The 26,323-nt window shown below is 64.1% G+C and overlaps 1 protein-coding gene across 10 annotated transcripts in view; it reads right to left on the reverse strand.

Annotated features, from left to right (window-relative positions):
- The window catches only part of CFAP46 (cilia and flagella associated protein 46), a 64,505-nt gene that overhangs the window by 30,024 nt on the left and 8,158 nt on the right, over positions 1 to 26,323 (reverse strand). For 8 of the 10 annotated variants that reach the window (XM_036223119.1, XM_036223117.1, XM_036223115.1 and 5 more), the window contains 18 exons: positions 23,125 to 23,223; positions 21,266 to 21,456; positions 18,333 to 18,561; positions 18,075 to 18,195; positions 17,244 to 17,367; positions 16,566 to 16,696; positions 15,694 to 15,821; positions 15,109 to 15,242; positions 13,656 to 13,868; positions 12,297 to 12,462; positions 11,433 to 11,582; positions 10,457 to 10,564; positions 9,743 to 9,909; positions 7,629 to 7,760; positions 7,071 to 7,233; positions 2,566 to 2,647; positions 1,383 to 1,521; positions 833 to 1,016 (listed from right to left, as the gene is read on the reverse strand). In XM_036223119.1, the coding sequence (XP_036079012.1) occupies positions 833 to 1,016; positions 1,383 to 1,521; positions 2,566 to 2,647; positions 7,071 to 7,233; positions 7,629 to 7,760; positions 9,743 to 9,909; positions 10,457 to 10,564; positions 11,433 to 11,582; positions 12,297 to 12,462; positions 13,656 to 13,868; positions 15,109 to 15,242; positions 15,694 to 15,821; positions 16,566 to 16,696; positions 17,244 to 17,367; positions 18,075 to 18,195; positions 18,333 to 18,561; positions 21,266 to 21,456; positions 23,125 to 23,223 (2,661 nt within the window). Of the gene's footprint in view, positions 1 to 832; positions 1,017 to 1,382; positions 1,522 to 2,565; positions 2,648 to 7,070; positions 7,234 to 7,628; positions 7,761 to 9,742; positions 9,910 to 10,456; positions 10,565 to 11,432; positions 11,583 to 12,296; positions 12,463 to 13,655; positions 13,869 to 15,108; positions 15,243 to 15,693; positions 15,822 to 16,565; positions 16,697 to 17,243; positions 17,368 to 18,074; positions 18,196 to 18,332; positions 18,562 to 21,265; positions 21,457 to 23,124; positions 23,224 to 23,428; positions 24,982 to 26,323 lie in introns of those variants that run through there. The other 2 variants (XM_036223124.1, XM_036223122.1) reach the window with 2 other exon arrangements.

A 26,323-nucleotide genomic window follows, 5' to 3' on the forward strand; every position in this document is an offset into this window, starting at 1 on the left:
TGTCCGGGGACAGACCCGTGGACAGAGGGCAGACCGGTGGCTCCCTGGGGCGGGGGTGGGCAGGGCTGTGAGTGCTAAAGTCCCAAATGTTCTTGGAGGGAGGTGAAAAATTGTCCTAAAGCTGGCTGTGGTGACGGCTGTGGGACCCTGTGAGTTTACTAAAACACATCTCAGCCCTAAGAAACAAGAAACGCCAGAAGGAACTTGGGGACAGAGCTTCTGCAAGGAATCTGCTGCAAACCGTCAAGGTGACCCGACTCGCTCCAGCTGCCGTCTCTGCTGGAGGTGGGGTCCCCACTGCCGGTGCCAATGAGGCTGGCGGGGCGATCGCCAAGGCTCCCGGGAGCAAGGCGCAGGGTGCCCACAGCCCCGTCGGCAATCCCGGGCTCTGCGCTGACCAGCTGGTACTGACTGACCACACAGCAAAGGGCAGAGCACGTTTGGACCTTCCTGACCAGTCTTGTTACCCCCTTCCCGAGGGAGACCCGACCCCCAGAGCACTCAAAAACCTCACGCAGGACCTGCCCCCAAGGGCACGGTGTGCTGCTGACAAATCTTTCAGGCACTGGCACAGTGTCTGTCTTGGGGACCCCTTTGGCCCCCACCCCAGAATTCAGGGCTTCTTTGCCCTGAGGGAGATCCGCACACTGTCTCTTGGCCGACGGCCCCTGTCCCCTGCCCCCGAGCATGACATGGCACCGCTGCTACACACAGGGCCCAGTCCCTCCGTGCCAGAAGACGGGCCGCGTGTGCCCATGACGCGCTGGGCCCCCTCCCAGGGAGCGCCTCCCAGCCGCCCCCGGGGTCCCCTCTGTAAGCGGCGGGGGCCGACCTGCAGCGCCTGAATGGCGCTGTGGTAGCAGGTCAGCTCCCCGTACACGCTCTTGGAGTTCAAGGCCAGCCGGTGCCACATGTGCGCGAGGTAGTCCTCGCTCTCGTCTCTGAACTTCTGGATCTCCATCGTGAAGTTCTGGCCGAGTTTGGCCTTCACAATGACCATGTGCTTGAAAATCAAGCTAGAGAAAAGCAAAAGAAAAATCAGTTCTTGAGTCAGCTGATAAAGCACGTGACTGACTGTGCAGCACACGCCCAGAGCGCAGCTTCTCCCTCCTGCTCAGACGGGACAAAACCGAGCTCCGCACTTCAGTTTTTGTCATATTCTTGAAACCCATTTTTTAACTTGTTGTGTGTGCGCTTCCAACCCCCACCCTTCCTGTGTTAGTTAAATCCTTCGTGGTGAAGCGTCACTGTGGGAGCGGGAAAGTGGGGGGCCCTGCCGCGGGCCTGCTGGGCGGGGCCTGTCCACAGGGGGATCCTGGGTGTCGGGCCCCCCACCCCCGGTGGGGCAGTGTCTCCGGCGGGGCGCAGAGCCCGGGACTCACAGGCGGTGTGCGGTCCGCGGCAGCACCTGCACCGCCTCGTCCAGCACCCTGAGGCCGCCCTCCCAGTCCTCCAGGTCGGCGTGGCAGTGGAACAGCACCCCGTAGAGCGCAGCCCGCAGTGTCAGGTCGTCCTCGGCCTCTGCGGGGACAGGGGTCAGGGGTCGGAGGCCGCCGGGGTGGTGTCCGTGGGGCGGGGTCCTCCGCCAGCCCGCCCCCGGGCCCCAGCGCTCCTGAGAGGCCGCAGCACAGAGGCGCCTGCCAGGCAGACACGAGCCGTTCAGCGGCCAAGTCCAACGCGAGCCTCTCCCCAGCGCTCGCTTCGTAATCGCAAGCATCTCTCGCTAGTCTCGTTATTTAAATTACGTGTTGTCGAAATTGTGTCTCTTCGATCACGTCAATGTTTAGGAAATATTCTTTCCACAAAATGTCCGTAACGTTCAAGTCTACTTTGGTTTTTTTCCAAAGTTTGAATTTTAAAGCTACGACACCGTTTAACCTGTGTGATCACTTCAAGCCGGTGCCAGCCGGCCCTCAGCGCTCCCCCCACGGGCCGCAGTGGGCCAGCAGCCAGGCCCCCCTGCCTCTGTCCCCGGCCCCCCACAGCCGCCGCCTTCCTCGTCCTCTCTGCGACACCGGCAAACAGCTCCGGTGGCGGGCCGAGCTCTCGCCACTGCGCCGCACGCGGCCCCGTGTTGCGTTTAGATCAGCTTCTCTCTCCAGCAGGCTGTGCAGTGCCGGGGGCGGGCGCCTGCCCGGTCACAGCGGTCGCACCCCGCGCACCCCGGGGTCGCAGCTTCCACCCAATCGTCGTCATTCTTTCTCCCTTAAACGTGGATTCTGACGCACGGCTGTGACTGCTCTGAGATCCACGTTTTAGGAGTGCATCTGCCCGTCTTTGAGGAAGCAGAATATGCTTCGTCTGCCGGAACAAGCTCGAGGCCGGGTTTCCCAGCAGCCACTGCGAGGCCGAACCTGCTGGCTCTGGGCCCCGTGTGGCCCTGGACAGGGGAGCAGCTGGGCCTCAGCACCCTGGGGTGAAGTCGGCCGTGAAAGGCGCTCACAGTGCCCACCCCATGTGCCGAGCAGACGTCACCTGCGGCTTCGGGCGTGACTCTGTGGGCTTGACGTGAGGGCGCAGGGACCAAAACCACCGCGTCCCCCCTGCTCCGCTGCGCCTACGCACCTGGGAGGAAGTACCCGTCGGTCCCTCCGTTCTGGAAGTCGGCCGTCGGCCACTGGTGCAGGAGCTGCACGCCCCCGTTGTCCTGCGGCAGAAGCGAGCAAAGCGGGGGTCGGAAAGCTGCACCGATTCTTTCCCGTTCCATTTTACACGTGGCTCAGTATGTAATTATAGAAATCGCAGCTACATTTCTTAAACACTAAGTCACAAAGAGTGACGTCACGTGTCGCCCGTAAGAAACGGCTCTCGAGTGCAAGGCCCCCGACGCGGGGCACGCGAACTGCACAGACCTGTGCTTCTCCACGCAGACGCGGCCCGGTCGGTTTGCAGCTTTAAATCGATGGGACCAAAAGCGCGTTTGAGAAAAACACGTACAACGCAGCGAAAGCAGAGCTCAGAGGGGAGCTCGCGCCTGCTCGCGCCCACGCCGAGGAGGAAGACCCTCTGACCAAGACCCGGCTCACACCTCGAGGAACCAGGAGGCGGACAACGGCAGACTCAGCCCGAAGCCCCGGAAAGAAGGACGTTACAAAGATTACAGCGGAGATGAATAGAAACGCAGAACAGAAAAACTATAGGAAATCAGTGAAACGAAAAGATCGACAAATGGACAAGCTTTCCGCCAGACTGACAAAGGGAAAAAGAAAAGACACAAGTAACTGAACTCAGACATGAAGGGGGAGCGTCCCAGCCAAGCCTGGAGAGACGAAAAGGATCGAAGAGAATCCTGTGACTGACGGCACCCAACAAACTCAGGAACCCAGGCGAAGTGAAAAACTCCCCACGAGCATGTAAGTTACTGGAGCCGACTCACGGAGAAACGGGAAGTCTCAGCCACCTTCTGACAACTACGGAGGGAATCGGCAGTCAGGAACCTCCTGATATGAAAAGTCCTGGACCAAGAGGCTTCACGGGAGAGTTCCACCGGACACTCAGACGTGACATCAACCCTCCTCAACTCTTACAAAAAACGAAGAGGAAGAAACACGTCCCGACTCATTCTGAGACCCACGCTACTTGGATGGCAAGACCAAAGACATCACGAGGAAACGACGGACCAACAGCCTTTATGAACACAGATGTGAAAGTCCTCCACGAAACAGCAGCAAACGACATCCAACAGCATAATAAAAACGTCATCCGCCACCACCAAGTAGGACTGCCGCAGGACTCCGGGGGCCGCACGGGGCTGCGCCGTGCGGTCAAGCGACGCGATACGCCGGTCACAGGAGAAAACCACGTGACCTTTCCGGGAAGGAGAAAAGGCATTTGACAGACTGCGAGCTGTCATCGCACCATCCCTCAGAAAACCAGGACTCGCGGGAGATGTCCCCAGCACAGTGCAGGGCACTGCCGACCGGGGCACGGCAGCATCGCACTGATGTGCAAGACTGAGGCCCTGAGCCCAGGAGCGGGACGAGGCTGCCCGCTCTGCCCGCGCATTCGGCACCGGCATGCCAGGTCCAGCCAGAGCCGCTGGACCGGAAAAGGACGTAAAAGGCTCTCCAACAGGAGAGGAGAAGGTAAAGCTACGTCTGTTCGCAGGGGACGTGATCCCACATGTATCAGAAATCCCGAAGAATCAACCAGAAACTAGACGAGCATTGTGTTTCTGTGCGGCAGCGCCGAGCAACCCAACGAAGAGACGCTATGGGGTCCCCGCGCCCCCCTGAGTCCAGCGTGATGGTGTCTGGGGCTGGGGTCTTTGGGAGGGGACTGGGGTTAGGGGAGGCCGCGAGGGTGGGTTCTCACGACGGGATTAGTGCCCGTGCACATGAGACGAGGCCAGCGAGCCCCCTCCCCCAGCACAGGAGGGCAGAGCAAGGCGGCAGATGGCTGCAGCCAGGGAGCGGGCCTGCGTCCAAACCCGGCCGCACTGGCTCCCTGACCTCAGCCTCCAGCCTCCAGGACGGCGAGGAATAAATCCCGCTCCTCAGGCCCCAGTCCACGGCTTTTGTCATGGCGCCCCAGCTGACCTGAACGAAAAGCAGTTGTTTACAAAAGGACCTCAAAAAATTAAATACTTCCAAAGAGATCAAAGACATGCTGAGAGCTATAAAACCTTGCTGAAAGAAGTTAAAGACCTAAATAAATAGAAGACGCCCCCTTGTCCTGGACAGGAAGACTTAACTATCCCTCTCGAAATTACGACAGCCTTTTCCAAAGCAATGAAAAAGCCAATCCTAACATTCAAATGAAATTGCAAGGGACCCCAAGTAGTCAAAACACTCTTTAAAAAGAAGAATAAAGCGGGATAAAATTCCTGTCTGAAATTTACAACAAAGTGACAGTAATCAAAACGGTGTGGTGCCAACTTAGGGACACAGAATTGACGGCCCAGGAAAAAGCTCTTGCTCATGCGGTGACGTGAGTCTTGACAGGGGTGCCAAGACCCCGTGGGGAAAAGAGAGTCCCTTAAGCAAGCGGTGCTGGGAAAACTGAATATCCACGTGCAGAAAATAAATTTTTATCCTGAGCTCATACCACATACTGAAATCACCTCATTAAAGGGGGCGGGGGAGGCCTGAACGTACGAGCTAAAGCTATGAAACCCTCAGGAGGAAACACCGGACGAAAGCGTCACGACCCGGCCCCAGCGTGACCGCGTGGATTCGGCACCAAAGGCACAGGACCGACGGGGGCGGCCGCTGCCCCCCCAGGAACGACGCCCTCGCGCATCGGAGCACCCCGCCCGGCGCGCGGGGCGCCTGCGGGCCAGGTGTCTGGTAAGGGGTGGCCTTCCGGAGCGCGCGGCGACCTCTCACCATCAAAGAACAGCACTAACGCTCCGGGTCAAAAATCTGCAGACTTGAACAGCCGTTTCTTCAGAGAAAACACGCAGAGGCTGATAAGCACATAAAAAGATACTTAACATCATTAGTCATTAAAAACTTCAAATCGAAACCACAGCGAGACACGACTCACGCCCACGAGGATGACTACACTCATCCAAGAGAGAAAACCAGCAGCGCGGACGAGGATGTGGAGAAATCGGGAGCCTGGGCACTGCGGGCGGGGACAGCCCGGCGGTCGGCAGGCCGCCCACGGCGCCACCGTGCACCCCACCAGCTCCACCCCGGGTGGGGACCCCGAAGCTTGACAGCAGGACACAAAGCTGCCGCGGCCGCGCCGACGACAGCACTCTGCGCAGCAGCAGTCAGGCGGCGGGGACGGCCCTGCTCCGGCCACAGACGCGCAGACAGGCTCCGTGCGGTCTGCTCCCCGCCGCCCGAGGCCGGCGGAGCCTCGGACGTGTGGCACTCAGTGACCGAAGGCAGACACGGGACAGACGCTGCACGATTCCCCTGACGCGAGGTCCCCAGAGGGGTCAACGTCACAGAGAACACACGTCACCGGGGGCGGGGGTGGAGGGAACCGCTGTTTAATGGTGAGTTTTTGTTAAGGATGATGAAAAAGTTCAGGGATAATGCACAGTGGTGATTGTTACATATCGTGAATGTAACTGATGTCATTAAATCAGAGAAGGGATGGTTAAGATGGTATTATGTATATTTACCACAATTAAAGAACTCCATTATAAAGAACCAGACTTTTGGCAGGTTTTACGTGTAACCAGGGCTTGGCACATTTTTCTGTGAAGTGCCACACAATAAATACTTCTGGCTTCGCGGGCCGCATGGCCTCTGCCATGGTTACTCTGCTCCGCGGTGCGGCAAAGCCACAGACAATGCGTACGTGAACAGGCCCAGCGCGACCCAACGAAAACTTATTTACAGAAGCAGGAGGCAGGCTGGGCTCGGCCCCGGGCACGGTTTGTCCCCTCAGCCCGGCCCGTCGGAGATCGAAATGCTGCGGTGAGAAGAGGGGCACCCCCGGCTTTGTGCAGGAAGCTGTGCCTCTTTGCTGTCTCTTAGCAGCTCCCTGGCCTCAGCCAGCCAGGGGACGGTGACACTTGCAAATGGCTGTGGGCCCCCCACTCCAGCCCCCCACATCACCCTGTCTCGGCCCAGCCTCCCACAGCACACATGGCCACTGAAAGCTTCGCTGGGCCCTGGACTGAGGGCCCAAGAAACTCAGTCCAGGGGCTCGGCCCCAGACTCTGTGCCCTCGGGCAGCGTCTGCCGTGAACCGTGACCGGTAAGCCTCCCCTTCAGAAGGGCCTGCCCGTGCGACAGCCCCACGTCGGCCACACATGCAGCCTTGCTGGGCAGACAGCAGACGTGCCGGCGGCCCTGCGGAAGGCCACGTCCTGGTCGGGAAGCCACTGGACACGCCCGACACATGGTCAGCAGTCAGCAGGCAGGCGGGGGGAGCCAGCCCGGGAAGCTCCCGCCACCAAGACCACACTGGCGGGTGACGGGGCAGGGCGAGTGGTGGCAGCCAGGGCCGAGCGGTGCCTGCTGCGGGCCTGGCCCGGTGGCTGGCTGCCAGGCTCAGGCCGGCGCTGTCCCCACTCTAGAGCATCTGTGTGGGGCCTGTCCTCCCCGGATCCTGCTCGCCCTCCCTGGAGCGAGACCCTTAGAGGCACCCGTGGGCCCCGGGCGCACCTGCTTATTCGCTTCCGTCTTGTTGATGGTGCTGACGACCTTCTGGATGGCACTCCTGGCCTTCTTCCTGTTGGCCGCAGAGGACAGCAGCGGAAGCCAGGTGTTCCAGAAGTGCCGCGCAGCCAGCATCACCAGGGCACTGCTCCTCGCAATGCCCCCAAACCTGAAAGGCAGGTCGCACCTGCAGTGCCGGCGCGGCCCGTGCTGCCGCAGCAGCACCTGAGGCCTCGACACCGCACCGGGAGGGCGAGGCTGGGGTGTCGGGCTGCCCTCCACGCCCTGGATCCCTGTGCCCAGCTCTGCAGACTGGGGCCCCAGGGCACATCCCTGCTGCGACTCGCGCCTGCGCCACAGCTCCCACCCCTGCCCCAGCTCAGGACACCTGTCCCAGCTGCCCGTGCTCATGACCCTCGTCGCGGGGTCACTGAAGAAGGGCCTGGCCTCGGTGGCAGTCCCTGCTGAACGGCAAGCTCATTTCACAGCACTGCAGTCGTCACACACTCTCACGCCGCCTGCACCCCAAACGCACGCCACGGCAGCCCCGCAGCCCCGCAGCACCTGACGCTCTCTGCGAAGGCCTTGGCAGCCACCAGGCGCAGCTGTGTCTGCCCCTTCAGGTTCTCCATGATGCTCCTGCCCTGGACACAGGCCGTGGTGCTCAGCATCTCCGCCACCAGCTGCGCCTGGACCCTGCAGGCACAGAGGGGCCAGCGGCGAGAAGGGTGCTTACAGCAAGGTGCGTGAGCCTGGGACGGCCCAACGGCCTCATGCAGAGCCAGCTGGCCGAGTGCGGGCAACCCACAGAAGCACGGGAGAGCCAGCGGCTGATCTGCAGGCTGCCCCGTGAGGCCATCGGCAAGCGGGGCAGGGCCCTCTGTGGATGACTCCCGTCTTGGTGTGGCCGAGCCCCACTGGGAGCTACGGGGCCAGCACCATGTGTCAGGGGCCGCCACCCTGCGCCAGGCACTGTCCTGTGCAGCTCCGACTCAGCGGCACTGAGCACGCCACGCCACCCCCTCCCCAGCCGAGGCACGCTGGGCCCACGACACCACACAGGCTGACGCCGTCCCCCCGCTGTGCTGGACGGGAGCACGCACGTCCCCGCACCTCGGCTCAGGGGCATCGACCCTACTCCAGGGAAGCACACCGGCTTCCGGGCAGACCCCTCGCTGGGCCGCACGGCCCGGAGCAGGGACCGGCCTGCGGGCCTGCCGCGCAGCGTCACGTCCACGCCCTGCGGGGGGGCCGAGGCGGCCCCCATCCCGGTGGCCGTGCCAGCCCAGGGCACGTGGAGGAGGGGCCCCTGCTGGGTCCCACGGCTGCTGGGGACCGCGCGCTGTCCGTGCCCGCTGGCTGAGATGTGGACGGCATTAACCACCTGCAAACTTCCCCATTTGTTTTGCTTACTTTGTTCTATCGGTTACTGAGAGAACATCAAAATCTACAGCTGAAATTGTAAATGTACCTAATTTTTGCTTCTTGAATTTTTAAACTCTATTAACACACCTTTTTTTTTTTTTTTTGCTGATTTAACCCTTTCATCGTTACGACACATCCGTCTCCGACGGCGCACCTCTGGTGTTTTAATGAGGCCATCTCCATGTTCTCAGGACTTGCACTTGCTCAGGACATCTTCCTCCCGCCCCCCTTATGTCTGCAGGGTGCCTGCTGAAAAGAGCTTCGGAGCCCGCGCCCAGCGGGCGGCCTCTGCGCCCTCGGCGGGGCCTCTGCGCCCTCGGCGGGGCCTCTGCGCCCTCGGCGGGGCCTCTGCGCCCTCAGCGGGCTGAGCCCTCAGCCCTGCCCCGCCTCGGCCTCCCTCTGGTCCCACGTGGCGCTTCTTTCTTCCCTCCCCTTTTGGACTGAGTACTTTTTCGTGTTCAATTTTATCTCATCTATTTGGCTTTCGGTTTCACCCTTCTGTTATTTTCTTAGCGTTGCTCTAGAGAGTACGACCCGCACCCTAAAACTAACCGCGGGTCACCCTGAGCTACGATCGCTTCGTCTCGCAGGCGACGGGAGAACCCCAAGCATCGGACTCCCGCTCAGCGCACCCTGCCCCCCATGTCCTCGCGGCACGCACTTCCCTTGCACGCCACTAATGATCCCACGACACGACTGCTTTGCTCTTGAACAAGGAAACCTCTTTCAAAGAACCGAAGAACCGCGGGGCGCGCCTTTCGGCCCGTCCGCACCGGTGCCCTGCGGGTGGCCCTCCTCTCTCCTCGGGCCAAGTCTCCACCTGGCACCACCTGCCTCCAGCCTTTCCGGTGCCGAGGCCTCTGGGAAGCCTCCTCTCAGCTTCTGTTGCTTTTAAACGTCTCGATTTTGCCTTCGTTTTTTGAAGGCTACCTGCAGTGGGTCCAGAAGCCCAGCCGACAGGTTTTTCTCATTTGACACTTAAGAGCCATTCGCACCGTCTGTTGAGAAGTCAGTGGTCCTCCCTTGTTTTCCGACAGAAACGCCTTTCTCCCTCCTCACGCCTTCCCAGGTCCCCCTCTTACCCTCGGCCCCCAACAGCCCGCCCACAACGGAAGCAGGCGTGGCTGTCTCCCTGTTTGCCCGGCGGCGCTGACCACACTGACGCGCAGTCACGAGCACCGTGTCCCTCCTGCCGTGGGGGAGTCGGCCGCGTCGTCGGGACACCGGAGTCGGGTGCCAGGGAGGGTACTTACGGACTCGTGGGCCTCAGCAACCCAATGCCCATCCGGATGGCCTTCTGCGAGCACGCCATGGCGACCTCGTGGTCATGGGTCATGTAGGCGAAGTTGGTCAGGCGCATCAGGGCCTGCAGCTCCACGACGGGGTCTGCCCAGCTGCACTCGGAGGCCATCCGCACCAGCTGCGGGCAGGAGGAGGGCGCGTCAGGGCGGCAGGCTCTGGCCCGGCGGCCCGCGGAGGCCGAGCGCTGTCGGCTGGGCAGCCGGGCCGTCTGGCCACACCTTGCGTGGGGCTCAGCGTCCCCCTTGCCGCAGATCATTTGGTTGTTACTCCCGACTGACGCCCGACAAGCAAAGGAGCCTCCGCACAGCAAACACCACGAAGGCCGAGTTACCGCACCACTAGGTGCGAACCAAGGCCCAGGCTCAGACACAGGGTTGGCAGTTGGGGGACAGATGCCCCCCAGTCCCTGTGGGGTGCCCTGACCTACATGGCGCTGTGGAGAAAGCTTAGAGGGAGGCTACCATGTGAAACTAAAGTCAGGTGCCCTGAGAAGACGGTGGGGTGGCGAGGACACAGGTCCTTCAGACAGGCCGGGTTCCTGTCCTGGCCACCGGGGGCAAGGCCCTCTGACCCTAGCTCTGCCTCTGAGTGGCAGAATTCAAACGAGCAGTCCTAGGGAGTGCGGGGAGGGGGCTCTGTCTGCCGGGGCACCTGGTGACACCAACCTGGGTCAGGGGTGGTACCGTGAAGTCCATGAGGCCCAGCCCGTTGCACAAGTACATCTCCAGAGCCACGAGGACTCTGGTCACAGAGCCGATGTCTTCGTCGGGGCCCTGGTGGGGGGCACAGCATGTCCATCAGCCCCCGGGACACTGGGCTGCAGCCCTGAGAAGCTCTGTGGCCACGACTGGAGCCACCTGTGCGGGCTTCTCTCCAGGTGACCGCCCGCGGGCTCAGAGAACAGGAATCCCACAGCCCTCAGTGGTGAGGTGGCTGGCAGGCAGCCACGTGGTGGCCGGGGCCTTCCGCCCGCGGGGTGCCCCACCTCAGCCCTGCTCCCGTCGGGCCTCACTCCTGGCCCACTGGGATGCCTTCCCTAGCGACCTTGCCTGTCTCCCTTTCCACCTGTCCCCGGCCACTGTGCATGTGAGGGTCTCCGCCTACAGCCAGGCAGCCCACATGTGTAGGGGCAAAGCCCCACCCCGCCCCTCTAGGCTCCTGCTTGCCCCCCCCAGCCCCCACTCCCACAGCCTCGTGTCCACAGCTCAGGGGCCCCTGGTGCCCTGCCAAGGAGGGCTCCCCTCTAGCCTGGGTGCTCCTCCAGGTAAAGCCACAGTGAGCATCTCGAGGGTGGACAGCATCCCCAGCGGCTGAAGGAGAGAGGGGACGCTGTGGTGTGGCCAGTGGAGGGGAGAAGGGCAGGGACCTCAGTGAGAACAGCCCTCCTCTCACAGGAAAGGGAAACTCTCCCCACTGCACATGGCCATCCGGGTGCGTGAGGTCTGAGGGCATGGCCCTGCCACCCCTCGGTAGTGCAGGCGAGGAAAATAGCTCGCCTGCAGCCCACACCTGCCCCCCCGCGCCTGCCCACCCAGCCCACGCCTGCCCCCCCGCGCCTGCCCACCCAGCCCACGCCTGCCCCCCCGCGCCTGCCCACCCAGCCCACACCTGCCCCCCTGCGCCTGCCCCCCCAGCCCACACCTGCTCCTCTGCGCCCAGCCGCGGCCCAATCTGCTGCTGCAGCAGCTGCTTGGCCTTCACCCAGGTGGCGATGAGCTGCTGCCGGGCCACGGTGGGCACGGTCTCCTCGGGCACCGTCCCGTTGGTCAGGTTCAGGGCAAACTCGCAGACCTGAAACGGGGGGAGGGAGGTCCCTGTCACGAACCCAGCCCTGAACAGGGACACCGGGGCCGAGGCCCAAAGCACTGAAGGAAGCCGAGCTGGCTCCGGGCCGGGACTGCAGGGGGGCGTGAACACGCACGGGCCCGGAGCAGCCCAAGCAGCCCACGCCCCGCCCCCGCCCCCGCCCTCGCCTCCCTGCGCCCCGGCGCCTGGCGGCCGCGCCCCCACCCTCCCCACCGCACTCAGGGCGGCTGCAGGCTCTGGCAGCTTCTCTTTGGCCATTCAGGAGTTTGCTGAGATTCTTCTGAACTGGAGCTGGGTGGCGGGTCACCAAACGCTCTCCACCACCCACCAAGGCCGTGTCTTGCCCTCTGCTGCAGATGACCACAGCGAAGCCCACGCCACTGGGAAATGACTGTGGGGCCCCACCGCCTGGCCACACCCCGCCCTGCGGACGCTCTGTCTGGCACGGGGCTCTGCTCTGGGCACCGCTCTGTGGTCTCAGCTCTAAGGCCTATTTCCCTCTGGAATAACCAGCGTGGGCGGGGCCCAGGCTGGCAGGGACGACCTCCCCGGCACTGCCACCCCCATCCGCTCGCCTGGGTCTCTCGGTTTCAGACGTGCGGCCTTCCCGCACGCCTTCGCTCATGCCCTTTTCTTGCAGGTCTCACTTCCCAGCAGCCCGGCGCCCACCGCCCACCGCCCGCCCAGCGCAGGCCGCACCTCTACTGCGGCTCGGACTTCAGAAGAGGCGCCGGGGTCCAGCGGCATGTGGGGCGTGTTTGTGCGCACGGCCCTCCTGGCTCTCTCTGACGCTTGGGCCGGGATCCAGCTCATGATCAAGCCTCGAGCCAGGGCATTGCAGAGCATGACCAGCATGACGGGGTCGCTGGGGGACGAGGCAGAGCCACTGAGCCCGGCCCGGGGGCTGCCACCCTCGCACCCACGGCAGTGGCGTTTGCTGGGCGGCCGCCCACTGCCCCAGCACCAGGCCACGGGGCTGTGTTCAGGCCTCAGGAGAGGATCTGCTCTTGGCCGGCTCTGTCCCCCAGCACAGGTGCCTTCACCCTGAGAGGGGACACCAGGATCAACTCAGGGAGTCCCGCGCAAGAGGGACAGAGAGGCCCGCCTGGCTACTGCGCCTGCAGCCGGATGCCCCCAGCAGACCCTGGCTCGTGGCCTGAGAATGGCCACTAGTCACCAGGGCCACTGGGCTCAGACCAGAAGCTCCGGGCTTCTCCTGGGGACACCGTGGTACTGCAGCCATCAGAACCGCCGCCAGTCGTCTCCGTGGGCCGGGAGCCAGGCACTTGGAGCAGAACACAGGGCGATGGCCGTGAAGAGGGGCTCAGCGTCCAGGGCTGGCCCCCCGGAGCCCAGAGGGACACCGACCGCGGAGGCTGCACCTGGCCCACAAGAGGCGAGGACCCTGGGCACGTCCTCGGCTCACGGCCCACTCTGCTGTTGATTTCAGGAAACCCTCACATGCTGCTGCGTCCTGCCTCAATCTCAAGTTTCTACTTTAATAGCTGATAAAAATATTAAAATCTCATTCTTCAGCTTAAAACCAAACCAACAAGAAATATACAAGGAGTGTTTTAAAATTTCACCGGAGTTAAATGAAACTTTACCCCAACTCGATGTTTTCAAATTTCTAATTCTGGCTCACGGAAACACGAGTGCCGCCCGAGCCGATGAGCGAGTGAGAGACATGCTGATGGGCGCCCCCCCCACGGAGCCCTCCCACCCCACCCCCAGCATAGGCCAGGCTGGGCGTGCACCCTGCGCCACGCTGGGGCCGGACCGTCTAGGGCCCTGAGTGTCTCGTGAACCACACACTCCGCCCTGCAGCTCTGAGAGGGTGGGATCCAGCTCGGGGATGCCCCGCCAGGAAGTGGAGACCTGGGGTAACTTGAGCAGCCCCGTGTCCCTGCAAGCTCTCCTCAACCCTGCCCCTCCAGGCACTTGCTGACGGTGGCCCCACCTCTCGCTGGAAGGACAGCGCTTAAGATGGGGGAGTGGCTGAGGCACCACTGCCGAGTGGACCCACGTCCTGACCCACAGCAGCGGGCCGGGCCTCACCCGTTGTGGCCGGTGACCTTGACGATGCCCAGGAGGTGGTACAAGGTGTCCACGAGCTCCTTCTGCCGCCCGGCGGCGATCAGGTGGTGGTTGTGGTTCAGGACGTAGGCCACGGCGTTCTGCACGATCCAGGCCTCCTGGATGTCCTGCCCGATGTCCGCGGACCGCAGCCAGCTGCTCGTGGCGTACTGCGACAGGCTCTCGATCCAGGTCCTGCGACACACAGCGCCCGCTTTACGTTTGGACACCTGCCCAGTGCAGACGCCCACGCGAAGGCGGCCAGCAGCCCCCAGTGGCGACGGGGCGGGCTCAGGAAGGTGTGTCCCCTCCTGAGGACCCCAGGACCTGCCCTGTTCCTCCCATCCCCCAGCGGGACACCCCTCGCTCATGCCGAGCACACCCTCTGGCTGTGGCCCTCCCACCTGCGGCCAGCCCAGCCACCTGTCCACCGCTGTGGCCGCCCCTCACGCCCTGGCCCAGCTGCCTGTGGCACACAGGCCACTCTCCGCGGGCCACCGGCCTCGGGGAGCCGTCCGCGGAGGGTCGCAGTCCCCCGGCCGGGGCCCCTGTGGGCCCCTCGGTGTTCTACGGGCCACCGGCCTCGCAGAGCCGTCCGCGGAGGGTCGTGGTCCCCCAGCCGGGGCCCCTGTGGGCCCCTCGGTGTTCTACGGGCCACCGGCCTCGCAGAGCCGTCCGCGGAGGGTCGCGGTCCCCGGCCCGGGCCCCTGTGGACCCCCCGGTGTTCTAGGCTTGAGAGCTGCGCGCGCTCTCGTTGGTTCTCTTCTATTTTACAAAACTTGAAAACGTCAAAGCCACGTAGCTCGTGGGCTGTGCAGCACCAGCCGTGGGTCGGGGCGGCCCGGCCCGGCTCGCGGACCCTCCTCCGGCCGTGAGCCCTGCTGCGGCCCGGGCCCCGGGGAGCGTGACCCTGGCCCGGCGGCAGCTCTGCAGGTGGCCACGGAGGCCCCGAGAGCGCCGCACGCACCGTCTGCACGGGTCGGTGTGCCGCCCCCGGGGCGAAGCCCGCGCCAGGCCCGGGGTCGGCGGCGCGTCGCACGGACATGCTCGCTTTTACAGACACGTGGGTGGGGCCAGTCCCCGGGGCCCTCTGAGGAGCGCTCTCTCCCCATGCAGGGAGCCGCTGAAGCACGCCCCCACGTCCCATGGTAGGAGCAGGCCACAGCGCTCCTCCAAACGGGCAGAGACGCCGCTGCTCGCGGTCCCCACACGCGCGCGAGCTCCCAACGTCACACTCGCCACTGTCGGGATGAATGGGCCCAAACCACGGAACCCCAGACTAACCAGCCCTGGCCCTCCTCCGGGGACAGCAAACCGTGCCCTCGACCTAACGCGGCCACCTGTCCTCTCTGCCACCAAGCCTGTGCTCGTCACGACAGGCCGTGTGGCCGGGGCAGGGAACAGCGGACGTGTGGGGCCGCGTGGGGCCGCCCACCTGTACACGATCCACTCCGCGTTGTCCTCCGGGTCCTCCGGCACGTAGCCGGCCGGGTGCTGGCTCAGGTCCTCGGGGGGGATGGGACGGTCATTTAGCTTTACACCCTCCGACTGCAGCAACTGGATCGTGGCCTGTAAGGAGGTGACGGGAACGTGGACCCCGCGGCAGCAGGAACACGCAGCCAGGCACAGGTGGGGGACCCCGTGAGGGACCCCCGCTTCTCTCCATGGCGCCTCGTGCAAAGGCGTTTTGATGGCGACTCTGATGCAGACAATGCCCCAGACGCAGTCACCGTCAACCCGTGATTCCCGCGTGAACGGATTCACAACCGAGAGACTGTTTCTAAGGAAAACTTAGGTCAACACGCGGTACACTTTGGTTTACGTCTTTCTCCCAGAAAACCTATCAAGGGCCAGGGAGCTCCCTCTCCTGTAGGAGCAGAAGGGAGCCCTGGGAGGGGAGCCGGGGAGGGGAGGGGAGCCGGAGAGGGGAGGGGAGCACGGAGAGCTGAGCATGGGGGTGCCCGTGTGTGGTGGTCGCCTGCCCGAGGCGGCGCTCGAGCAGACTGCACACAGCGCGCACCTCGGCGCTGATGAACCCCACTTCCGCGAACTTCCGCAGCAGCTGGGAGGACGCCGACCGCTGCAGCAGGAACTCCGACGGGCCCTTGCTGGCCTGCGCTGAGCTGGCCCTGGTCCGCCTCTTCCTGCCTGGGGAAACGGCAGCGCTTCGGACGCGGCCCCGGATGGCAGTGATGGGGTGCCGTCCCCCCACCCCGCCCACTGGGACTCTGTCCCAACTCCCGGCAGCGGGGCCTCGGAGGGGGAGGGGCGCCCCACACATGCAGGGCTTGCTTTCGCTCGTGGAATTCTGCCCACCAAGCCCGACACGTCTGCGTCCCTGTGACCGAGCTGCCCGTCAGGCCGGAGCTCCCCAGGGACCCGCACCCTGGACTCGTCCCCCCCAGTGCTGACAGCGGGGAGCTGGCCCCCGGCCCACACCCGAGAAACAAGCTGACACAGAGGCCTCTCTACACACGTAGCGGGGCCTCTGCCCTCTGCCCTCTGCCTTCAGGCTCCCAGCGAGCCGGCCTTGGTCCTCTGGCTCACAGCGGCTCCCTTCCCCTTTCTGAACCCCCTGACGACCCAGGTGACTGTGAAGGTCAGAGGCGACGATGGCACAGAAGCCGGCCTGGCAAAGCCGGCACGGAGGGGCCCTGATCAGCACTGACGCCGCCCGCCGTCGCCAGCAGCTCTGGCTGTGGGCGGCCAGCACCCGCTCAGCCCTGCTTCGCGGGGAGGCCCGCTGCGCTCAGGCCGCACGCAGTCCCAGCGCCGCGCCTCGGGCCCGAGTCCGGCCGCTCCAGGAGGCAGGCCACGGCCCCTGCAGCCCGCCGGGCGCTGGGGGCGCGTGCTGGGCAGCTGCCCACCCCGGAGGCCCTGGGCCCCGCTCACCCCGCCGCGGCCGGGGCAGCTTCTTCGCCTTGACACTGTCGTACAGGAGGCAGAAGCGGCTCGCGGTCCGGCACACGTCCCACACGCCCTGCTGCCGCGCCACCTTCGCAAGCTCTGCCCAGATCTGCACCCTGCGCAGGAAGACACAGGTGGGGGCAGTGAGCGCGCCGCGGCCGGGCAGGACCTCGCGCTACAGCAGGGTCAGGGGTCAGAGAGCGAGCGCCCGGAGACAAGCCAGCGCTCACAGCAGGGCACCTGAGGCAGCCCTGGGCAGGGGGCGGCCCGGACCCGGAGGGCAGGACGGCCCTGAGTGTCCGGTTCTCTGGTCCCGGCCAGCGTGAGGGCAGCCACGCCCCCCATCCCTGTGCAGACTGAGAAGCGTCCCTGGTCCTTCCCCTGGGGTGGGCCTCGCGAGTCTGTCCCCTGTCCCCCGCTCCCGTGACCAGGCCCCAGCCACACACAGGACCTGGTGCTGGCATCCTGCCAGAGGCTCAGCTCTCAGGACACAGGGACGGCTGCCCGCTGGCCCGTGAGGCCAAGCACCTGCCCCCGCCAACCTTGGGCCACGTGCCGGACCCTGTGGCCGCAGGCTCAGCCTCTGCGGGCTCAGCCTCCGCGGATGGGCGCTTGGCCGTTGGGGGCTTTGCGCACGGGAGGCCCCTGGCCCTGCCCACTCACCTCTCCTGGTTGTTCTCGTGCCCCAGGCGCCGCAAGTGCCCGGCGGCCTTGTCCACGCTGATGGTGTGGTGCCGCGCCTTCGCACACAGGTGGGCAAAGCGGCCCCTGCTCTTCCCGGTGGACACTGGAGACGGAAACCCGGCGGAGCGCTGGCCGACGCCTGGCCGCAGGGCCACGCGCCCACACCTCCGCTCCAGGGCGCGCTCATCACTGGCGCGCGGCCCCCGGCAGCGCAGAGTGGCCGCTGGCCGGGGCAGCTATGCTCTCCGGCGGGACTGCGCCAGGCCCCGGGAGCCGTGTGCTTCGGGGTCCGCCTGGCCACCCTGCCCCGCGCGGCCCCGTGGCTGTCCACCTCGCCTTCCACCCACCCAGGCCCCGAGTCAGCGCTGCCTCGCCCACCCTGCCTGACCCCCGCCGCCCCTCCCAGGCCAGGCGTTGGCCCTGCATGACGTGGGGGGCCCCTCCTGGCACGCGCACTCACCCCAACCGCCACGGGCCACCCGCACAGCCCCACGGGGACACAGAGTCCTGGCAGGCGGCGGGTTCGGCTGTGCTGCCCCAGGCCAGACCTGGCCTCGCGGGCCACATGTCCCCTGGGAGCAGCTTTGCAGGCCCCGCAGCGCCTCCTGCTGGCCGGCAGCAGTGGGAGCCCCAGGCCCAGGCCACGTCTGAGCGTGGAAGCAGGAGGGGGCACCTGGTCTGTCTCGCTCCCCAGACTGGACGGCTGAGGAGGTGCCGGCCACCCCGAGGGTCACGTCCCCACGCAGGCCCAGCCCGGGCACAGCCTCAGTGGCAGCAGGACGCAGGGCCCCGGGTGAGAGGGGCACCCACCCTTGGCCTCGTTCTCGCTGTCCAGCACGATCTGGAAGGTGTCGGGGGCCAGGGCCAGGCCCGCGTTCACCAGGAGGGCCCGCTTCTTCCGCACGCTGTCCTTGGGGATGGCTTTCTTGGCCTGCAGAGGGACGCGCGTGAGCACGGGGCCGCTCCCCGGGGTGCCCGCCCCACCCTTCCTGAGGTGGCTCCTGACAGGCGTGCCACGCCCGGGGCAGGTGCCGAGCCCCCGTGAGCCCACGGTGGCTGTGCCAGCACCTGCTCGATGGCCATGATGGCCTTGTCCTCAGCGCGCTCGGGGCTCTGGTACAGCATGGTGCAGAGGCGCAGCCGGTTGGAGGCCACCTTGAGGTACTCCCGGTAAAGGCCCTGGCTGTCCAGCAGCGCAGCCTTCCGCAGGTGCTGCACGGCTGGCTCCAGCCGGTCCTCGTCCTCCTCGATGAGTGCCATCTCCATGTGCACTTGGCAGCGGAGCAGGACCATGAGGCTGGGGGTGACGGCAGGGCGTCACGGGGTCGGGCGAGCTGGCTTCCCTGGAAGCCTCCCCAGGGGCCGGCGGCGGCCCGAGCCCAGCTGGCGACAGCCGCGGGGCCCTGGGCTCTCGGGCAAACGGGGTCCCAGCAGCACAAGCTGCCCTGAGGAGGGCGCGTGGTGCTGTCTCGCCCCAGCATCCTGGGGCTGTCGCATTGCCAGCGACTCACTGCCCTGCCTTGGATGACGCCGGCCGTCGCTGCCCTCTGGCCTCGTGGGCGGAGGCACACACGCCCGCTCCTGACAGTCGCGGACCCCGCGGGCCCGCCCTCGTCCCTGCCCTGGGAGTCAGAGCTGGCAACAGCCAGCAGCGCAGGTCCAGGGCCCTCCAGAGAACATGCGGTTCGCTCGACACAGCCCAACCAGTGTGATCCTCCATGTTAAGGAACAAGGGACGTCGCGTGATCATTTCAGTAGATACAGAAGAAATACTCCACACCAGCCCTGATGAAACACGGCTCACAAACCAGACGTTTAAAAGGGCGTCTTCTCGTGCGCCCCTGTACCTCGATAAAGGTGACGGGGAGGACAACTCCCGGAGAGAAAGACGGCCACCAAGAGAAGTTATTTTTTAAAACCAGGCAAATGTGAACATAAACCACACGGATATTTTTGTAAACAAGAAATAAACTCATTAAAATAAAAAAAGAGAGACTAAAGGGAAGGAGAAGCCGAGAATCTGGGAGACGGAAGACTGAGTGGAGGGCTGTCAGAGCCGAGCGCGGGGCACACAGGGCGGGGACAGGGGAGGGAGAAGCCCCGTCACACAGCCCAGTCGGGGTCCGGGACAGACTTCACCCCGACAGAGGAAGAGACCGCGGCCCCCCTTTCCCCCCTCACCACAGCCCCCCACACTGGCCCTGGCCCCGGGCCAGCCTGCCCCATGTGCAGGGCTCACGCGGGTGACAAAGCCTGCCTCAGTCACGGCCAACGGGGCACGGCAGCTGTCCCCACGGCCCCTCCCGGCGACTGCACCCAAACCCCATGGCCCTCCTGCTGCTGGCACCCCACCTTCCCGGCTCCCTACTTGCCAGACACCCTACCCGCTTGGCCCCCCTTCCCTTCCCGGCCGCCACCCCGGAGCCCCATCCCCCAGCCCCCTCTGACTTCCCTCAGGACACAGAGACAAGAAGCCACTCCCCACGTCTGCTCCCCATGGGGCTGAGGCCCTTGTCTGTGACACCACCTTCGGGGAGCGAACTAAAAAAACCCAGAACACAGCCGCGGGCTTCGCCCTGTGAGGACCCGCCAGGACGGTGCTTCCCGGGCCCAGCTGGCCTCACGCCCAGCCACGGCAGCCCCCGACCCCTCCGACGCAACCCCTGCTCAACCAGCAGGGCTCCCGCGCTCCTCCCGCAGCCCGGCCCCTTCCTTCTCAGCCCTTTGGGGCCCCCTCAGCCCACCAGACCCCAAAGCGGGCCTCACCTTGGGCTTCCTGCCTTTCTGGGAACTCCAGTGACCTCCCAGGCCCTTCCCTGCAGGGCTCCCCAGCTCACGGCCCGCCGGCCTTCCACGCACGTCTTTGGGCCCCTCAAATCAGGGGTGTCGGGGAGAGGCGCATGTGCCCTACCCCCTTATGCCCACACTCACTGCCCGGCTCCCTCCGCTGCACCAGCCTGGACTCTCACCTGGCACCTGCTCACCTCTACTCTGCCACCTCTCATCTGGCACCTGGCACCAGCTTTGTCCATGGCTGTCCCAACAATAGCAGAGCAGTCACTTGACAACTGAAGAGCCCTTCTCTATCCCAGTCTCTGTGCCCGCCCCTTACTCAAGACAATGCGACCCCCAGGGCTGGACCAGGTCTGGGTCCATCGCATGCAGGGTCTCATCCGCCCCAGCGCCCAGGCCCTGCCCGGCTGGTCTCTCACGAGATCAGCCTCTCAGGCCAGAACCACCCGCCCTGCCCGGCCCTCCCCACTCCCTGACCGCTCGCTACACCCAGCCTGTCAGCGAGTGAGATGCGGTGCAGGACAGACACACGCTTAGATGCGGGTAGAGAAGCGCGGGGGTGGGAGCAGGCGTGTGTGTGAGTGTGGACGCAGGTACAGGTGTGGGCGAGTGTGGATACAGGTGCAGCTGTAGACGTGCACGTAAGTGCTTTGGCCACCCCCCTTCACTGGGCACCTCCAGGGCCTGGCCTGAGGCTGGTGACCGCCGGCATGTGGTGGATGACTCAACCCGCTGAGGGCAGAAGGCACCTGGCCCCGATCGCACACGGCCTGGGGGACCGCAGCCCGCCTGTGAGCATGCGGACACCAGGAGAGTGGGCGCGGGGGCGCGGCCAGCTCTGGCCCACGCCTCGGTCCCTGCACCCAAGCTCGCGGAGCACAGGTGGCGAGGGGCTGGCACCAGCTTCCCGAGGTCTGACCTGGATCTGGGCGTTCCCGGCCCCGAGGGTCTCCGGCCCAGGCTGGCCCTCGGCTCCCACGGGCAGGTGATGCGGACAGCCTGCCCCTCTCAGGACAGACGAACGGCACTGTCACCCCAGCAGCCACCCCGCCCTCCCTGAAGATCGTGGAAGCTCCTGTTTGCATCGCCTTTTGGGCAAGTGAGCTCGACTTCCCCCCAGCCCTGGGGTGGGCGGATGCTGCCCGCGCTCTCCTGCCCTCTGTCAGGCCTCCCGGAGGGGCCAGCCCACGACGCAATGCCCGGGCTACCTGTCCACCTGCTCCAGGACCGCGGCGACGCTGGCCAGCGGCCGCCGCAGCCGACGCCGCAAGTTGTGCTGCAGCAGCGGGAGGCATAGGTTCCACTGGGTGGTGCACAGCACGTGGATGACCCGCAGGTCGCCCAGGCGGACAGCTCGCTGGAGCGCGACGTCCAGTCTCTGTGTTATGCTCAGCTGGCTCTGCGCAGAGACAGGGACAGGTCCGTGAAGACAGCCCGGCAAGCAGCGGCCATCGGGCCTGCCTGCACGACTTGGGGCCCCGACAGCCCCGGGGGGAACCCAAGCCCGGGACATGTGAGGCCCAGGAGGCAATGGGCCAGGCCAGGCCCGTGGTCTGAGGCTGTCCGTGGGGACCGTAAGGACAAGCTATGGCCTAGGCGACCTGCTCCGGGAGGGTCTGCCGCCCGCGAGGCTGGAGGGCGCCTGCCTCTGCATCGCCCCCGTTTCCGGGCCTCGTGTCCTCGGGGGCCTGGGCCCCGTCGGCTGTGTCACCCGGAGACTGCCTGCCCCGGCCTGCGACACGCGTGCCCCCCCCCGCCCCCGCAGACAGGCCCTGGTCCCGGCCTCACACCCCACACCTTCCCCGGGGCCTCGGGCTCTGCTCACACTGCACCTGGGCTGGGGTCACGCCAAGCTTGGGACCCCCAAGCCCAGGCCACCGGGCTGCAGAGACGCGGCGTCAAAGCCTCAGGAGCCGACGCCTGGGGTCCTCGCCGGCGGAGGCAGAGGCACCGCGTGGCCACTCGTGCCACCCCATCGCCATGCCCACGGCCACCTGAGACACGGCCATCTGCGACAGCCGTGACCTCCCTCGAGAGGGTCGGCGCCAGCGGGTCAGCCCACCGGCAGCCCAGCAGGGACACGAGTGACCGCCGGGTGGCGGTGAGTGTGCCACACAGAGCGGCCGAGGGCATGGAGCATGGAGCCCTCCCGTCCATGCAGGTGGCCGGCAGGGCCCTCCCAGGCCAGGCGGGTGACACGGGGCGAGGACGGCCTGGCACGCGGGGCGGCTCTGAGGGCTCCATGAGCAATTCCGGGCAGTAGCTGCCTTGCTAGCGGCCAGTATCCGACTCCAATAAATTTTTGTTCCTTTTTTCACCTACGGAATTCTTACCAAGGACTAGTCTACAAGGACCTCTGGTCCCTTTTGCAGGCGGCTATGGGCCCAGACCTCTGTCCGTGAACAGGCCCGAGCGTGGGGCCGGCTCTTTGTGACAGCGGCAGCCCTGCACCAGCTCGTCAAAAAGCCAGTCGCCTTCTCTGCAGCTACAGACGGGACCTGCTACAGTCTACGGCTGAGAAAGTCAGCGCCACGCAGCGCCCCTGCCCACGCGCCTCGTCCCCTGCAGTGACCTCACCACACCCCCAGAGCCCGTCAGGTCTCCGGACCCAGGGAGCTCATGGCCACTCGCTATGGCAGGGGTGACTTTGTGCCTTCCCAGACGTGGGCCGGGCAGCAAGACCCTCATGGAGATACGATGTCCTTCACCAAGGCAGGGTTCCCAGCCTGTGGGGGGTGGGGGGCAGCTCCGCAGACCATAGGGCTCAGCCGGAGGCGGCTCCCCCGACCCCTAGTGCCAGCCCTGGCTGCAGGCCCCAACACGCCCAGCAGACTGAGGTGGCCCCAGGAGCTGCGGAGAACCGTGTTCACAGATGTGGAAAAGGCTGGTGGCTCAAGTGCCACTCAAGCCCCTAAAGTTCCTGCCAGAGCCCGTGTTTCCGGTGGGGAAACTGAGGCACAGCAGGCTGGCCTCACGCCTGCCACACAGACGCCAGACACAGGGCACGTGCAAACGTGGCACACACACGGCTCACGCGTGTGGCCTGCAACCCCAGCCCCAGGCCTACCTCCACGGCCGCTCGGCTGTAGGTCCTGACCTTACTCTCGAGTCTCAGAGCTTCTAACTCACACTCCAGGCCCTCGATCTCGACCAGCGTCCCAGGGTCCTGCACACACAAGCCATTTTTGCATATATGGAGATTTCTGACAAAACTCTCACATGTTCATTCGCTTCAAAGACCATTTTAAGTTATAATTAATGTACAAACTAGAAATTCAACAAATAAAAGTCATAACACGAAAATGTGTTTTAAAACTTAAACTGTTTTCAAAAGATGCAAAGATTTAAGAAAGCTAAAAGAAGTGTTTTACCTTTATCATAGAGGAGAAGATACAGTTCACGTCACTGGACACTGAATTTGTAACTAACTAGAGCGACTCCGGACAAACTGCTCTCGCCAACGTGCTCCCGGCCGGGCGGGGCGGCGGGACGTGCCCGGCCCTGGAACCCAGCTGCCGCCGCCCCGCCCGCTGTGCCCAGTCGGCTTCCACGGCCAGCGCCGAGACTGTGCCGTTCCCACCAGTCCAGTCACGTGGTGGTAACGCTGTGTGCACACAGGGCTTCTGGCCCCCGTAAGCCCCACGGGACAACTGTGCGCGGGTCTTGGGGGCTCCGGGGACGGGCCCCGGGAGAGGCGGGTCCTGGGGACTCCGGGGGCGGGCCCCGGGAGGGGCAGGCCCTGGCCGGCAGCGGGCACTCTTCAGCTCGGATGGTCGTCTTGAGAAGTAAGAGGGCCTGGAAGTGGGGTCACCGATTCCAGGCCGCCTGTGCGAGAAGCTTCCATAAAACCCCCACAGATGGGCTTCGGGGAGCTTCTGAGTGGTGAGCCCATCCACACGGGGAGCACGGCACACCCCAACTCCACAGGGACAGAAGCTCCATGCTGGGGACCCCCAGGCCTCGCCCCACACGCCTGCTCACCTGGCCACTCGCCTCTGTCCTTGACCACGTCCTCTGTGATACTATAAACCAGCAGTCATGTGTTTCCCTGAGTTCCGTGAGCCACATAGCAAACGGATAGAACCCGGGAGGGGTTGTGGGAACCCCCAATTTGTAGCCAAGTCAGACAGAAGTTAGGGGTGACCTGGGACCTGCTGCTTGTGGTTGGCATCTTGGTGGGGGCCGTCCCGTGGGCCTGACGCTCTCTCCAGGTCGGTCCCGTCAGGACTGAGGTAAGGTGCAGGGCACCCAGCTGGTGACGTGGAGAATTGCTTGGTGCGGGGAAAACCTCCGCACATCTGGTGACCAGAACTGCGAGGAGTGGAGAGTGCTGTGCGGAAGCGGAGGGGAAGCCCGCGCAGCAGGCGGGGACTGGGATCTCCCAAACGCGCGCGGAGTCTTGCCGACGTCCGTCCGTGTGTCTCCCGTGGGGCCGTGTCCGTTCGGATCTTTTGCATTTTTTAGGTTGTTTTCTCGAGTAGTTAAGAGTTCTCCACATACTCTGGACACAGTCCTTTATCAGACATGAGGCTGGAAAATTTTTTCTCTCAGTATCTGGGTTGTGTTTTCATTTTCTCAGCAGTATTGTTCAACAAGCAGAAGTTCTTCATTTAATAAAGTCTAATTTACCAATTTCTTCTATTGCATGTTATGCTTTTGAAATCCTAAGAATAATTTGCCTCACTCAAGGTTACAAAGATCCTCCAGAAGTTTTAGAGCTTTGATACTTATATTTAGGTGTGCGATGCATTTTGAGTTAATGTCCGCGTATGGTGTGAGGTGTGGATCGATACTTTCCTTTCTACAAGTTTATTCAATGGTTCCAGCACCATTTTTTGAAGACTTTTTTTTCCACCAAATGCCGTTGCACCTTTGTCAAAAGCCAGCTGACCGGACGTCTGCGAGCTGCTGTGCTGGTCTGGACACAGCCCCTGCGCGCCGCCCCTGCGCGCCGACGTGCCGACGTGCCGACGTACCGACGTGCCAACGCGCCCCCGCCCCCGCGCGCCGACGTGCCACCGCCCCTGCGCGCCGACGTGCCGACGTGCCGACGTACCGACGTGCCAACGCGCCCCCGCCCCCGCGCGCCGACGTGCCACCGCCCCTGCACGCCGACGTGCCGACGTGCCACCGCCCCTGCGCACCGACGTGCCACCGCCCCCGCGCGCCGCCCTCACGGGCCGTCAGGCTAGCGCACGACTCCTGACACTCCCCTGCGCGTCTAAAGCTGCTCTCGGCCACTCCAGGCTCTTTGTATTTCTATGTAGTTTTATCAGTTTGTCGATTTCTGAAACTCTTCCGCTGGGATTTTGCTTGGGATTGCTCTGAATCTATGCTTCAGTCTGGAGAAACTGGCATCTGAACAGTACTGGGTCTTTCGACCCAGGTATTGCGTTCCTCGAACAGCCAGATCTTTGGAAGAGCCTCAAACCCTCGCTCAGTCGCTTCTGTCTGCCGCTGTGGTCGCCTCCCTGGGGCCCTTCACTGCTCTGTGTCGACCCGAGTCCTGTCTGGTCTCCTCTTGCTTCTGCCTGAAGAACCTCCTTGAAAACTCTTGCAGTTTGTCAGTCAGACTCTTTCATATCTCGTATATTTTAATTCATCCTTATTTGCCTCTGATTTTTCGCAATAGTTTTCCGAATGTAGATTTTTCGGTTGGCCATTTTTAGCTTAGTATTTAAGCATGCCGATCTTAGCTCTCCAGACATGTATTTTCCCCCAGAAAAGTCTGCTACCGTTCTTACTTCTGTTCCTCAGAACATAATTTTTTCTCCTCTTTAAAGACCATCAAACTTTGAGCCATTATTTCTCAAAATATTTTTTGGGGCCCATCCTTTCTCCCTCCTTTCTCCTCCGGGGACGCCAACCACAGGCCTGCTCACCCGCCTGAACTCGGCCCACAGTCCAGGGCCTGTGTATTTTCCTTCTGACATCTCTTCGGTTTCATTTAACTGCATGACTGTACCTTCAGAAGGCTGCTAATCTTTCCTTCGGAAAGGTCTGCCCTGCTTCGCTTTCTATTTAAGGTGCCTGTCTAGGTGTAACTGACAAACGCCCTCGTGTGCGCTGAAAGCATGCACGCCTCGGTCCCGGTGCACGACAGGACGGACCGTGATGGCGCACGGCCCGCCGTAGCCGCTCACACCTCCCTCTTTTCGGCGAGAACGCTGAAGACGCGCTCTTGCAGGACTCCGGCACGCGACACAGCAGCAACAGGGTCGCCGGCCAGCGTCAGGCGCTCAGAACTGCGCATCTCCCCCCGCAGG

Source organism: Rousettus aegyptiacus, unplaced genomic scaffold (assembly GCF_014176215.1).
Source record: "Rousettus aegyptiacus isolate mRouAeg1 unplaced genomic scaffold, mRouAeg1.p scaffold_m13_p_6, whole genome shotgun sequence".
NCBI classification, from domain to species: domain Eukaryota; kingdom Metazoa; phylum Chordata; class Mammalia; order Chiroptera; family Pteropodidae; genus Rousettus; species Rousettus aegyptiacus.